At 41.5% G+C, this 13,656-nt stretch overlaps 1 protein-coding gene across 1 annotated transcript in view; it reads left to right on the top strand.

Moving 5' to 3' along the window:
• The window catches only part of Kiaa1217 (KIAA1217 ortholog), a 285,533-nt gene that overhangs the window by 11,040 nt on the left and 260,837 nt on the right, over positions 1–13,656 (top strand). Inside the window, exon 2 of the mRNA XM_042686130.1 lies at positions 65–348. Within this exon, the coding sequence (XP_042542064.1) occupies positions 65–348 (284 nt within the window). The remainder of the gene's footprint in view (positions 1–64; positions 349–13,656) is intronic.

Below are 13,656 nucleotides of genomic sequence, written 5' to 3'. Positions count from 1 at the left end.
GTTCTATAACTGTGATTTCTAGGTGAAATCATTCATTGTGGACTGCATTTGTTTCATTTTGCAGAACAAGAGAAGGGCAATCTGCAGGTAACCTCAGTGGAAGATGCAGAATGCCGAAGGACAAAGGAACGCCTTTCTAATGGAAACAACAGAGCTTCAACTTCTAAATCTGCTCGAAATATCCCAAGGAGACACACTCTAGGTGGACCCCGAAGTTCCAAAGAAATACTGGGAATGCAAACATCTGAGATGGATAGAAAGAGAGAAGCTTTTCTGGAGCATCTGAAGCAGAAATACCCCCATCACGCCACTGCCATCATGGGTCACCAAGAGAGGCTGCGAGACCAGGTATGAATATGATGCCGTTTCTGCTTACATAGTTCATTCTTCCATGAAAGGGAAGGCAACGTAACTTGTTTGTGTTTTCGTTTTGTACTAGAACTGGAGCTTGAACTCGGAACTTCAGGCTTTCACTTAGCTTTTTTTACTCAAGGCTTGTGTTCTACCACTTGAGCCACACAGCTCCACTTCTGCTTTTTGCTGGTTAACTGGAGACTTTTCTGCCTGGACTGGCTTTGAGCCTCAATCCTCAGATCTCAGTCTCCTGAGTATCTAGGATTGTAATAGGTATGAGCAGTAGTACCCAGCATTCAAGCTACTCATCTCCAATTAACCAGCAAAAAACTAGATGAATAAATGAATGCCCAAATCCAAAAACCTATTGTTGAAGCAAAATAGAATCTCAAGCTGACACGGGGCTTTAGTTTCTGCTCTTTTTTTCCCCCCTCTTCTTTTTAATCCTGTTTTCCTTTCAGCTGTCTCCAGCTACCTGTTTTTTCTGGTTATCTTGACAACCACAGAGATATTGCCCCCCTGTGGCTTCAGGTTGTTTTTATTATCTTTCTAGCAGACTGAGCAGGTTAGTGGGGGTCACAGGAGTGTGACCTCACTGCCCTGTTATCAGATTGACCTGTGAATTTGAGGAAGGTAGCCAAGAAGCAAGGGACACTTCGCCTTTATAGGACCTGGGTGAGGAAGAGCTAGGGGACCAGCAACTCGATTTCCACACTCCAAGCCAGAGAGACTTGCTCAGTGCTTTTAGTCTAGTAAAAATCTCTTATCTTTCTGATAGACTTTACAGAGCCTCTATCAAAAGCTTTAGGTTTTGGTTTCTTTTTCTTTTTTTAATAAGTTTTTTTATTGTGAAAATACTGTACAGAGGGGTTACAATCACATGAGCAAGGTAATGAATATATTTCTTATCAAGCATTGTTGAGTCTTCCTTTATTTTTCCCCTACCATCCCTTCCCTCCTATCTCCAGAACTACCCTTCCCCAACCCCCCCCCCCCCCCCCCCCCCCGCCTAAATTGTAAAAGTTCGTTTTTCTACCTAGCGTCCTGTACATCTCCTTGTTGACCACACTGCGGAAGGCTATGGAACCCCAGGGCTATGGAAAGCTAATTCCTTAGTAATTAGGGAAAAAAAGGCTATTTTTTTTTTTTTTTATCAGAAGAAAGTACAGAAAATGCCAATCTTTTCTGCTGACAGTAGGTGGGTCACGGCGGTGGACTTTAGTCTTGGGTTCTGTGCCTCTTTTTGTCACTTTCTTGGGGAGTACTACATTTTATCTATATCTGTTCAGATGGAGGAAATTCACACACAGTACACAATTTGCCAAGAAAATGTTAGGATTTGCTGGGCGCCAGTGGATCATGCCTATAATTCTAGCTACTAAAGAAGCTGAGATCTGAGGATCACATAGTTCAAAGCCAGTTGGGCAGGAAAGTCTGTGACACTCTAACCAGCAAAAAGCTAAAGGTAGAGCCAGGGTTCAAGTGGTAGAGCACCAGCCTTAAGTAAAAAAGCTAAGGGACAATGTCCAGGCCCTGAGTTCAAGCCCAATACCAGCACAACTAAAATAAATAAATAAAATAAGATACATTTTTAACAACAACAACAAAAGAAAGGATTTTAACTCAGATAAGGCTAACATAGACAACTTGCTTATTTTCCTATTCTACAAGCTGAAGGTCATGGCTTCTAAGTTTTAGCAGTATAGTAGGATACATAGGTTAGGACCACAGGGACTAAGAGTGAAAAAAAATTTAAGAAAATTGTATTTTGAGGTCTGGTGATATGGCTGTGTGGCAGAGTACTTCTCTAATGTGCAGGAATCTTTAGGTTCAATTCCTAAAACAAAGCACTGCCCAAAACAATGGGGTTCAATGAGAAGGGAGAATAACTCTTTTAGAAAGTGAAATTATATTCATGTTGCTGAGAAATTAGTTGATCAAATATGATATCTTTTTCCATGTTAAAAATATATTAGTGCCGGGCGCTGGTGGCTCACGCCTGTAATCCTAGCTACTCAGGAGGCTGAGATCTGAGGAGCACGGTTCAAAGCCAGCCCGGGCAGGAAAGACTGTGAGACTCCCATCTCCAATAAACCACCAGAAAACTGGAAGTGGCACTGTAGCTCAAGTGGTAGAGCTCTCGCCTTGAACTGAAGAGCAGAAGGACAGCGCCCAGGCCCAGAGTTCAAGCCCCACGACCGACCCCCCCCCCCCAAAAAAATATATGTATGTTATAGCTGGGCAAAGTAATAAAACCTTTCATCTCAATACTCCAGGATTATATAACATATAAGCCATTAGGTACCCAGCTTGCATTCTTTTTGGTACTAGAGTTTAAACTCAAAGCATCCTTCTTGCTAGGCTGTTGCTGTACAGTTGAGCCACACTCTTAGTCCCATTTTGCTTTCATTATTTGTTAGATAGGATCTTGGACCTACAGTCCTCTTCCTTATACCTCCTTTGAAGCTGGATGATAGGTGCACATCACCAAGTCCAGCTATCATTGGTTCAGATGAGGGTATGTGTACCTTTTTGCCCAGGCTAGCTTCAAATCTTGTTCTTCCTGGGTTTTGCTGGGATGACTGGTGTGAGCCACCTTGTTCATACAGATTTTGATGTACAAATACGTGTCAGTCTGCTGTGATGCTTTATTAAACAAAATCTCAGCCAGCATTGTAAACAGCAGACATGAGTTATGCCATTGGCGTAGGGAATTTCTGCAAACACCACTTCATTTTCTGGCTTTGCTACTTTCTGATTCACAGTACCTTTATCCCTTTTTCTGTCCTTTCCTTCTTCTAGATTCTAAGGATCTAAATACCAACAGTCTCCCTGTTAGCTGGCTGTGGAGGAGAAGAGAGGGTACTATATTGAAAAAGATGTGTCTGTATCCCACACCTTACTTGATATCTTGATAGCAGGAAAAAAAGTCTAAGAATCTTGGAGTTTTCTTTAGTCTAAACTATTGAAAAGTTAAGTTATACACCCATCTGCTGTCCTTAAAAAATACAAATAAACATTGCTAGTGACAAATACTTGTCTGCAGATGAGTAGTGCACTGATTATCCTCTCCTTTCACATTCCTAAGCCTTCTTAATTTTTCAGGCAATCAGAGGTGATGCCCCAGGTCCTGGTGGCTAGGGCAGGGCTGTGGAGTCCTGGGGTGGCTGGAATCCTACACTCACCACATGCTAATTGTATGAGTTGGGACTTAACTTTCTGTGTCTCAGTTTTCTCTTGACTCAAGGACAATAGAATCTACATCATAAAGCATAGAGAAAGGAACCTTTTAACCTTTCCCAAGCTGGTTCTTAGCCTTATACGTTCCTGGCTAGTGCTGTTTCTAGAACACTCTTAAGAGGTTCTTATTTGAAAATCCATATTTAAAATTCTTTTACAAAAGTTCCCATGGGCTGGGAATGTGGCTTAGTGGTAGAGTGCTGGCCTAGCAGGCATGAGGCCCCGCGTCCCATTCCTTGGTACCACCTAAACAAAAATAAATAAATTAATTAAAAGAAAAGTTCCTAAGTACCTGATAAGGTTTATTTTCCCCCACTTTCAGAAAATAAATATATTTCTGAAACTCATTTTTTCTTGTGCTGAGCATTACATTAAGATTCCATTCCTTTCTGTCTTGAATATATATCTATTTGCTGACTCTTATGGAAAGGCACCATGAATAATATAAGACATGGCCCTGGCTGGGCACTGGTGGCTCACGCCTGTAATCCTAGCTACTCAGGAGGCTGAGATCTGAGGATCGCGGTTCAAAGCCAGCCCGGGCAGGAGAGACCGTGAGACTCCTATCTCCAATAAACCACCACAAAACCAGAAGTGGCGCTGTAGCTCAAGTGGTAGAGCGCTCGCTTTGAGCTGAAGAGCTGAGGGACAGCGCCCAGGCCCAGAGTTCAAGCCCCACGACTGACAAAAAAAAAAAAAAAAAAAGACATGGCCCTATCTTCCAGTCAGTAAAATAATTTTGTATGTTCCTCCCCCACGGTATAACCCCTGTTTTCACTGTATTTGATATCAGTCTAATTTGGGGAGGGGAAGGGAAAAAACACAATGCTTAAATAGGGATACAGGTTGACCCATTGTAACAAATGAGATGTACAAGACACTATATTGAAAATGAACTTTACAACTTGGGGGGGAGGGGGGAGGGGTGGGAGGGCGGGGGGGGCACAGCGGGGGTGGGGGCAGAGTATAGTGGAGGTGGGAGGGAAGGGATGGTAGGGGAAAAACAAAGGAGGCAACAATGTTGGATAGGAAATATACTCATTACCTTGCTCATTTAACTGTAACCCCTCTGTACAGTATTTTTACAATAAAAAACTTATTTAAAAAAAAACACAAAAATTTGGTCATCCTTTACAGAGATTAGCCCTTCTTCACTCTAGATATGGTGGTCTAGGACATGCCTATAATCCCAGAATTACAGAGGTAGAAGCTGAAGGAATTTAAGACCAACTGAGCTACATAGGAAGACAAACAAACAGATTAGTCCTCTCTGATCTAGCCTACCTGTCCCAGTTTCTGAACTGGTCAAAACCTTACATTACTGCATCTGTATCTAATCATGATATATTTCTTTATATTTGTTTCTGCTACCTCAAATACATTTTTGGAAGACAAGGGCCTTGTTTTCTTCCTTCCTTCCTTCTTTCTTTCCTTCTTTCTCTCTCTCTCTTTCTTTCATTTTTCCATTTTGCTTATCTGTTTTTGTGTTGGCCTTGCTTGAACTTAGATTGACCTGTGAATTTGAGGAAGGTAGCTTAGAAGCAAGGGACACTTAGCCTTTATAGGACCTGGGTGAGGAAGAGCTAGGGGACCAGCAACTCGATTTCCATACTCCAGCCAGAGAGACTTGCTCAGTGCTTTTAGTCTGGTAAAAATCTTTATCTTTCTGATAGACTTTACAGAGCCTCTATCAAAAGCTTTAGGTTTGGTTTCTTTTTCTTTTAATAAGTTTTTTATTGTGAAAATACTGTACAGAGGGGGTTATAATCACATGAGCAAGGGAATGAGTATATTTCTTAATTTAATTTTTTAATTTTTTGGGGGGGAGGTCCGGTTGTGGGGCCTGAACTCTGGGCTTGGGCGCTGTCCCTCAGCTCTTCAGCTCAAGGCTAGCGCTCTACCACTTGAGCCACAGTGCCACTTCTGGCTTTTTTCTTTTTGCTTATGTGGTGCTGAGGAATCGAACCCAGGGCCTCATGTATGCAAGGCAAACGCTCTACCACTGAGCTACCTTCCCAGCCCCTATTTAGTATATTTCTTATCAAGCATTGTTGCCTCCTCCTTTGTTTTTCTCCTACCATCCCTTCCCTCCCACCTCCACAACTACACTCCCCCCTTCCCTTACCTAAATTGAAAAGTTCATTTTTCTACCTAGCGTCCTGTACATCTCCTTGTTGACCACACTGCAGAAGGCTATGGAACCCCAGGGCTACGGAAAGCTAATTCCTTAGTAACTAGGAAAAGAAAGGCTATTTCTTTTTTATTTTTTTGTTTCCGGTCATAGGGCCTGAACTCGGGGCCTGAACTCTGGGCCTGGGCGCTGTCCCTGAACTCTTCAGCTCAAGGCTAGCGCTCTACCACTTGAGCCACAGCGCCACTTCTGGCTTTTTTCTTTTTGTTTATGTGGTGCTGAGGAATGGAACCCAGGGCCTCAGGCATGCAAGGCAAGCGCTCTACCACTGAGCCACCTTCCCAGGCTATTTCTAGGCTGGTCAAAACCTATATTACTGCATCTGTATCTAATCATGATATATTTCTTTATATTTGTTTCTGCTACCTCAAATACGTTTTTGGAAGACAAGGGCCTTGTTTTCTTTCTTCTTTCTTTCTTTCTTTCCTTCTTTCCTTCCTTCCTTCTTTCTCTCTCTGTTTCTTTCGTTTTTCCATTTTACTTGTTTGTGTTTGTGTTGGCCTTGCTTCAACTCAGAGCCATAGCTCTACTTCTAGCTTTTTGTTGGTCAACTGTAGTCTCATAGACTTTTCTACCCAGGCTGGCTTTTAACAGTGATTTTCAGATTTCAGCCTCCTGAATACTTAAGATTACAGCCATGAGCCTACTGTGTCTGGTGAATAATGCTTTTTTTTTTTTTTTTTTGTCGGTCGTGGGGCTTGAACTCTGGGCCTGGGCGCTGTCCCTCAGCTCTTCAGCTCAAGGCGAGAGCTCTACCACTTGAGCTACAGCGCCACTTCCGGTTTTCTGGTGGTTTATTGGAGATAGGAGTCTCATGGTCTCTCCTGCCTGGGCTGGCTTTGAACCGTGATCCTCAGATCTCAGCCTCCTGAGTAGCTAGGATTACAGGCGTGAGCCACCAGCGCCCGGCTGGAATAATGCTTTTTAAAAAGAACTCTCCAAGTCCAGTAAGGTCTGCCGTTCATCAGTGACTCACAGTCATGGTCATTGAGCAACTATACAATTGACAAATTCATTTCTGTTACATTTTCACTAAGAAAAAAAGAAAACAACCGGATTTCTGCCAGATGAAGTGGTTCATACCTACAATATTAACTAAAGAGGCTGAACTCGGGAGGTGAATAATTCAGACCCTCCCAGGAAGGGGGAGAAGACGTTAGCAAGACAAAATCTGGGCATGGTGGTATATACCTGTCATCCTAGCATACATCTGGGAAGCATAAACAGGAGGATTGCAGTCCAGGTCTGTTGTACAAAAAGTTCTTACACTATCTGAAAAAAGCATGAAAGCAAAATGGTCTAGAGACATGGCTCAAAGTGGCAGAGCATCTGCTTGACAAATCTAAGAAGGCTCAGTATGGGAAATAAGAAAATAGAAGAGAGAAGAATAGGAGGAGAAGGAGGGGGAAGAGGGAGGAAAAGAAGACAAGAAAGAAGGAAGGAAGATGAAAACAGGCTCATGGCCTCTCATCTACAGAATAGTTTTCTACTCTTATTCAGAAACCTTTCTGGAAAAAAAAACCTTAATCTTTATTTTAATATACTTTTAATATAGGAATATATTGTACCTTCTTTGTGATTACAGTTCTATGTATGATATTTCTGTTTCAAAGTCTGATATATTCGTCAGTTCAATACAGAGGAACAAAAGAGATGTAAAGGTAACTAACATTTAACATATCAGAAATAGGGTGATAAAGTGAGCCTTAAGAGGCTGAGATAGGGTCAGGAAAGTCTGAGGTCTTTGGTCTTCTCCATCAGCCATTGTTGAGGCCTTCCTTGCATCCCTCACCCCTAGCCTTCCCTTGGCTGCCTGTGGGAAATGCATGTCCCTGGTTAATTGGAGATGAGTCTTCATGATTCTCTGTTGGGCTGGCTTCAAATCTTCTGTCCTGAGATATCAGCCTCCTGAGATCTCAGCCTTTAGTCTCAGCTAGGATTACAGGCATGAATCACTAATGCCTGGTTTGATTTTCTTAAGAATCATGGAAAGTTAAAGACCAAAAGAGAAAGAGAGAGATAGAGAGATGTTTTAACTGTAATTTGAATCAGAACAGCAAGTCTACCTGAGGTCTCCTTCAAGCTGGTCAAGTAAAGGCAATCTTTAATCTCACAGAAAACAATGAACAGCATTAAAAATGGAAGTGGGAAAACATTCTTTCCATCTCGAATAAAATAGAGAATAGTCATGACCTATGGTATGGCGATAGAGACCAAGCATATATAAAGATAAGTGGATCGGAAGGTGAGCTAACGGCGTGAGATGAGCTAACAACTCCCTGATATTCCTCTCACTGTGACCTCACTTTCGGGCCCAGGAAGCTTTCCAGATGAAAACCACGATTAATGGAAGAGAGGAAATCATTGCCAGATCGCAAACTTCCCATCTCAGGAAGCCTATGATATAAAGGGCTTTGTGGTGAGACCCCCCAGACAATGCCACAAACTGAAAAGTGAGTGCTACACACTTACAAGATAAACAATATGTGTTTGTATAGAGGCCATTTGAGGTCACAAGCCAGAAAAGAATGTACAAGCTGCCTCTGGCAATTTCTTTCTTCTGCACACTATTTTCTTCAATACCAGTTGGCCCCATTCAAATACCAATTATATGAAAGAAAAAAAAAAGAAGGTGAAAGGAGATGCATGTTGATGTATTGATAGAACATCAAACTGATGTATTGGTCAGGATGGGCTAGGTTATGCTTCTTAACAAGCCCATGGCTTCTTTGTGATGTTTTGTTGTATGACACAAAAAACATTGTATTTTTTCATACATACAAAGTTTGTTGTTTTTGCCTGGGCAAGTCTCCAGAGAAGCTATCCTTATAATGATGTCATAATTCCAGCTCCTTTCATCTTGTGCAGAAGCCATCTTGATACACTCTGCTCAAGGGCAGTACGTGTGAGATTTAGTGGTGGTCCTACAGTGAAAAAAGTATCAGCTTTTCATAACAATTTGGAGAAGAAAAATAATTTGGCACTAAGGACACAGTGGCAAAAATATGGGAAGAAACTCACAAAGGGTGACACTGGAGAAATGCTACTGGGGCCAGAGCTGTCCCAGCAAATGGAAGAACAATAGAGTCCTAGCAGAAGCAGACTCTGTAGCCAGAGAAATGGTATACAGATGTGTTTGATGAAATACTAAGCCATGTGAACACAGAATAAGAGGATTAGAAGAATCAGTATAAAACATTTCTGCCCTTAGAGAACTTCCAGATAATCTTGACTGTGTATAAAGGAAATGAGTATGTGGTTAGAGATCAGATACAGCAGTCATGTAAATTGACACAAGATGAAAAGCAATAGGAAAAACATGAAAAAGGAAGAATGTCTAATATTTAAGAAAGGCAATGATACTCAAGGAATGAAGGAAGTAGACTAGAAGGGTTTTCTAGAGGACTGAATTTTTGTTGTTGTTTTGTACTAGTACTGTGGCTTGAACTTAGAGCTTTTGTACTCCTGCTTGGTTTTTTCACTCAAGGCTAGAGCCTTCCCTTCACTCTTAGTTGGTTAATTGGAGATAAGAGTGGCTCAGACTTTTCTGCCCAGGCTGGCTCAGATCTCAGCCTCCTGAGTAGCTAGGCGTACAGGCATGAGCCAGCAGTGCTCCATTTAAGAATGACATTTTGAATTGTGACTTAAAAGGTTGTGGATAGAGCACTCGCCTAACAAGTGTGAGGCCCTAGGTTCAGTGCCCACCCAGCACCACTGAAAACTTAATAGTAATTAATAATGATAATGATAAAAAGATGTGGGGGTGATTCTATCAGATTACTGGATTATTGCACAGTAGGACATCTTGAACATGGTTTCAGTGACTGACAAAACTAAATCCAAGAATTGCAGTTTTACTTGAATTCTGCCTCCTGGCTGGAATTCACACAGAATATAGGAAAATCAAAAAAGAATCCTCAGTGGGACTGTTCTTTTGGTCCATGTTTAATTGGTTGGCACCAACCTCCATGGTAACTTTCATTTTAATTAGTGTTGTACAACAGGAGAGAACATCTTGAGAACAGTGTTGTATTAAGAGTTCTTTAAAATGGCAGCATAAAGCTCTATTGGAAAAGCTGCCAAAGGGTGTCCAGATTCCATAGGAAAGCAAAGGGGAGAAACAAGAATAAAGTATAGCAGTAAGGCACTGTCAGGAGACACCTAGAAAGCAGTAGTCAATAAAACCTAGACCAAATGAGATGGAAATTTTTATTATTGAGGGAGAAGGAAGGAAGGAAGGAAGGAAGGAAGGAAGGAAAGAAAGAAGGAAGGAAAGAAAGAAAGAAAAGAAAGAAAGCCACATGCACTTCACTCCAGTGCATAGATGCAGAACTCGAATTGGACATGATCCCATTGTAGATACTGATTATCTGTAAACTCTTCTTATGTAGGGACAGGCATGGAAATCCAGGGCCAGTAGACCTGGGTTTCCTGAAATGGTAGAAATGCTAATTTACAATGCTGTAGATATGTAAGTGTATGTTTCCAGAACCCTAGGTTGCAGGCTGTTAATAGCTTGAGGAATGGGAAGAGACTTCCAAATAGGAGGAAAATTCTTGGTTAGGCAGTCAAATGAATTTCCACGCTTCAGGACTGATGGGGTTTTCAAATGTGCTAATAATACCATGAATAAATCTCAGGTGGAGGATGGGGGCAGGTGGATGAGGAATGAAATATTCAATGTTGGAGCTGGGGATATTTATATAGTTCACTGCTTGCCTAGCATGGGTAATACCATGGGTTTGAACCCTTGTACTACATAGAAAAGAATGAGTTTCTCAAATCCATTTTACCCATTTTATTGTGTGGGCTTTTTGTTTTGTTTTTATGTGCTTGTACTGGTACTTGAACTCAGGGCTTAGCTTTTTCTGACCAAAGCTGCTACTGTAACTTGAGCCACAGCTCCATTTCTGGTTTTGTGATGGTTATTGGAGGTAAGAGTCTTAAGGACTTTGTTGCCCAGGCTGATCTTAGAGCTCAACCTCCTAAGTATCTAGGATTATAGTTGTGAGCCACCAGCATCCAGTAAAATACCTGTTGCAAGTATTCGTGTTCTATGGGGTCATGCAGTAGGAAATGGTAACAGTTACTGAACAACCATGCTAGGGGCTCAGGCAGTAGAAACGCAGTGGGAAAGAAAGATTTAACATTGGACAACAGAGTTTAAATAGTCTCTTTCTTGATGGCAGGCTCCTGTTTCCCAATTATCTCCATCTCCCTAATGTCCCACATATTGTACATTTTTAAAAGACATTTGGCAGCCAGACATAAGTGGCTCACAGCTGTACTCTTAGTTACTCAGAAGACTGACATCTGAGGACTGAGGTTCAAAGCCAGCCTGAACAGGAAAATCCATGAAGACTGTTATCTCCAACTAAGTACCCAAAAGATGGAAATGGTGCTGTAGTTCTAAGTGTTAGAGATTGGCCTTGAGCAAAACAAACTTGAGGACAGAACCCAGGCCCAGAATTCAAGCCCAAGGACTGGCACACAAAACAATAAAAAAGAAATACATGAATGAAAGAATAAATAAATAACCTGTGGAAAGGATATTTGATAGATCATGTTCTGCAAGAACAGGCGGATGGAGACTGGAGTGACAACGTTGAGAAAAGAATGGAGGGGCCTCTTTCATGGCTGGTCTAAGGGAGGCAGACATGGCCTTTGGAGAGGGGGAAGTTAGTAGATACCAGCAGAGAGAAGCCAGATTGTGTTGAGACTTGCACACTCATTAAAAGAAAGCAAGGACCAGCAAACAGAGGGAACCACAGTCTGAGTACAGAAGTAGAGTGGAAGCAATGGTAAAAGCTGGCTTTTAATGCGAGGTGGAAGGGACAGTGGGAAAGGCCTGGCCATAATGGCACAGTCCATACCACTGTGATATGGTCCTGATGGTGGCTGTGGACCGGAGCTCAGCCAGAGGGCACATTGACACACTGAAGGAAGACTGATGTGACAGATTGGAGAAAGACACAGGTGTGCAAAGGGCTGTCTGTTACCAGCATCATAGAAGAAAAGAGAGAACTCACTGGGGTAGCCAGGCCTGGGTTCTGGTCTCAGTGTGCCTTCTACTTGTGCTAGATTCTTCAGGAAGTCTTGAAGTTCTACCTGTGGAAGTGTAGAAACCTGTGAGTAGAGAACTGGGAAGTGCCATTAGCAACAGTCATCAGAGAAAGGGCACTGCAAGGTCAACCCTTGGGATCTGTTGATGGAGGTAGAGTTTGAGGGACAAGATCTGGGCTGAGCTAGGTAGGTTTTGGTTTTGTTATTTTACAAAACCCTATAGCATCTTTCTTGGTTCTTTCACACTTCCCTGAAGCCCTGGAGTCACCTCACACCCTCATCTCAGCATCTTTGTCTTACCCACTCTGTTCTTTCTCCTTCCGGCTAGTTCCCTTATTGGTGATTTCCAGAAGGTATCCGAAAACCCTGCGAAAGGGCGAGAGTCAGTGATGAACAGTGTTTTTGGAAGGCTTGATTTGCAGTATGCAGAGGGAGTTGTGCTTTGCTGAAATAATGAGAGGTTGCACCAAAGCAGTATTGTTCCAGTAGAAGATTGTGCGAAGACTGCTTTGTGGGCATTTATTGACATCACTTCTAGGGTAGTCAAAAGCTCTATTTCCACAGCACCACCGCGCTGAACACAAAGTAGACGAATGAATGGCTTGAATGAGCTGTGTTGATGGCAGGCTGATTCCATATTTGGTGTTCTATCTTCTTCTTCCTTTGCCTCTATTTCTTGGTTCTTACCTTTTTCCCTTTTGTTTTTAAACATTTCAATAGGAACAACCTTCTCCTATACAAGTGTGCTGAATATAAAATGAGTGAGTCACTACTGTTCAAAGTCTGCCAAGTGTGCTGCTGTTCATGGGATGCTTTCTTGCATACTTCTCTTTTCTTTTCTTTTTCTAATTTTAATTTTAGCAGTAGGCAAAATAGTTTTATTGAAACATGGAGACAGATAGTATTCCCACATGAGAGGGGAACTCAGAAAGATGGAACCCTCTTTTCTAGTGCTGTTTACTTCTAAATGAAGTATAATGAAGTTTTCCACTGTAATTCCTAAGAGGTTTGCTTTACGGTTTTTTTTTAAAGTTGCTTTGTTGTTTGTTGCTTACAATTGTGTCCCAATTGTACCTCTTCATGAATTGTCTTCTAATATTAGCGTTTGGTAAATTTTCTTAATATTCTTACCTTTGGATTGTGGATGTAGCTCAGTAGTAGAACATGGGATTAGTATATGTACAAGGCTATGGGTTTAGATTCAGCACAAAAAATAAGTAAATAAATGAACATACATATACATCTATACATGTGTATGTGTACATATATATATATATATATAAAGCCACTTTTGCTATATATTTGCTTGCACTTACCATCTGTTTTCAACTTTTCTGTACTAATGAGTATTTTTTGGAAATTGTATATAATGTCACTTTGCTCTTTTAGCTCAATTGGTCAGTCTATGTTTCATGGGAGGATTCAATCTGTTAACATGGAACATAACAAACAATGGACTTGATTATTATTGTTTATCTTAATTTGCTAGCAAATTTGTCTATTCTTCTCTCATTAGATATGGTTCATGCTAGGTAAACACTCAACAGTTGTTGAGTTTAGGTCTTGACAAGCTGTATTTGATATAACTATATGTGCTGTAAGTGAAATTGACTGCTAGACAATTGATGGTAGATGAGGAGGGAAACCAATGCCAGGAAACAAAAGACTACAGAACAGACACAGACTGGAGTTTTCAGTTGCATTAGTCAGGGTTCTGCAGAGACGCAGACCAATAGTCCAATCCCCTATTCTTCAGCAAAGCTTGGTCTCTGCTCCTAAAGCCTTAGACTGATTGAATTATGGACATT

Source organism: Dipodomys spectabilis, unplaced genomic scaffold, assembly GCF_019054845.1.
Source record: "Dipodomys spectabilis isolate Male_0828 unplaced genomic scaffold, ASM1905484v1 ptg000096l, whole genome shotgun sequence".
Lineage (NCBI taxonomy): Eukaryota > Metazoa > Chordata > Mammalia > Rodentia > Heteromyidae > Dipodomys > Dipodomys spectabilis.
This window is presented reverse-complemented; position numbering and strand designations above follow the sequence as displayed.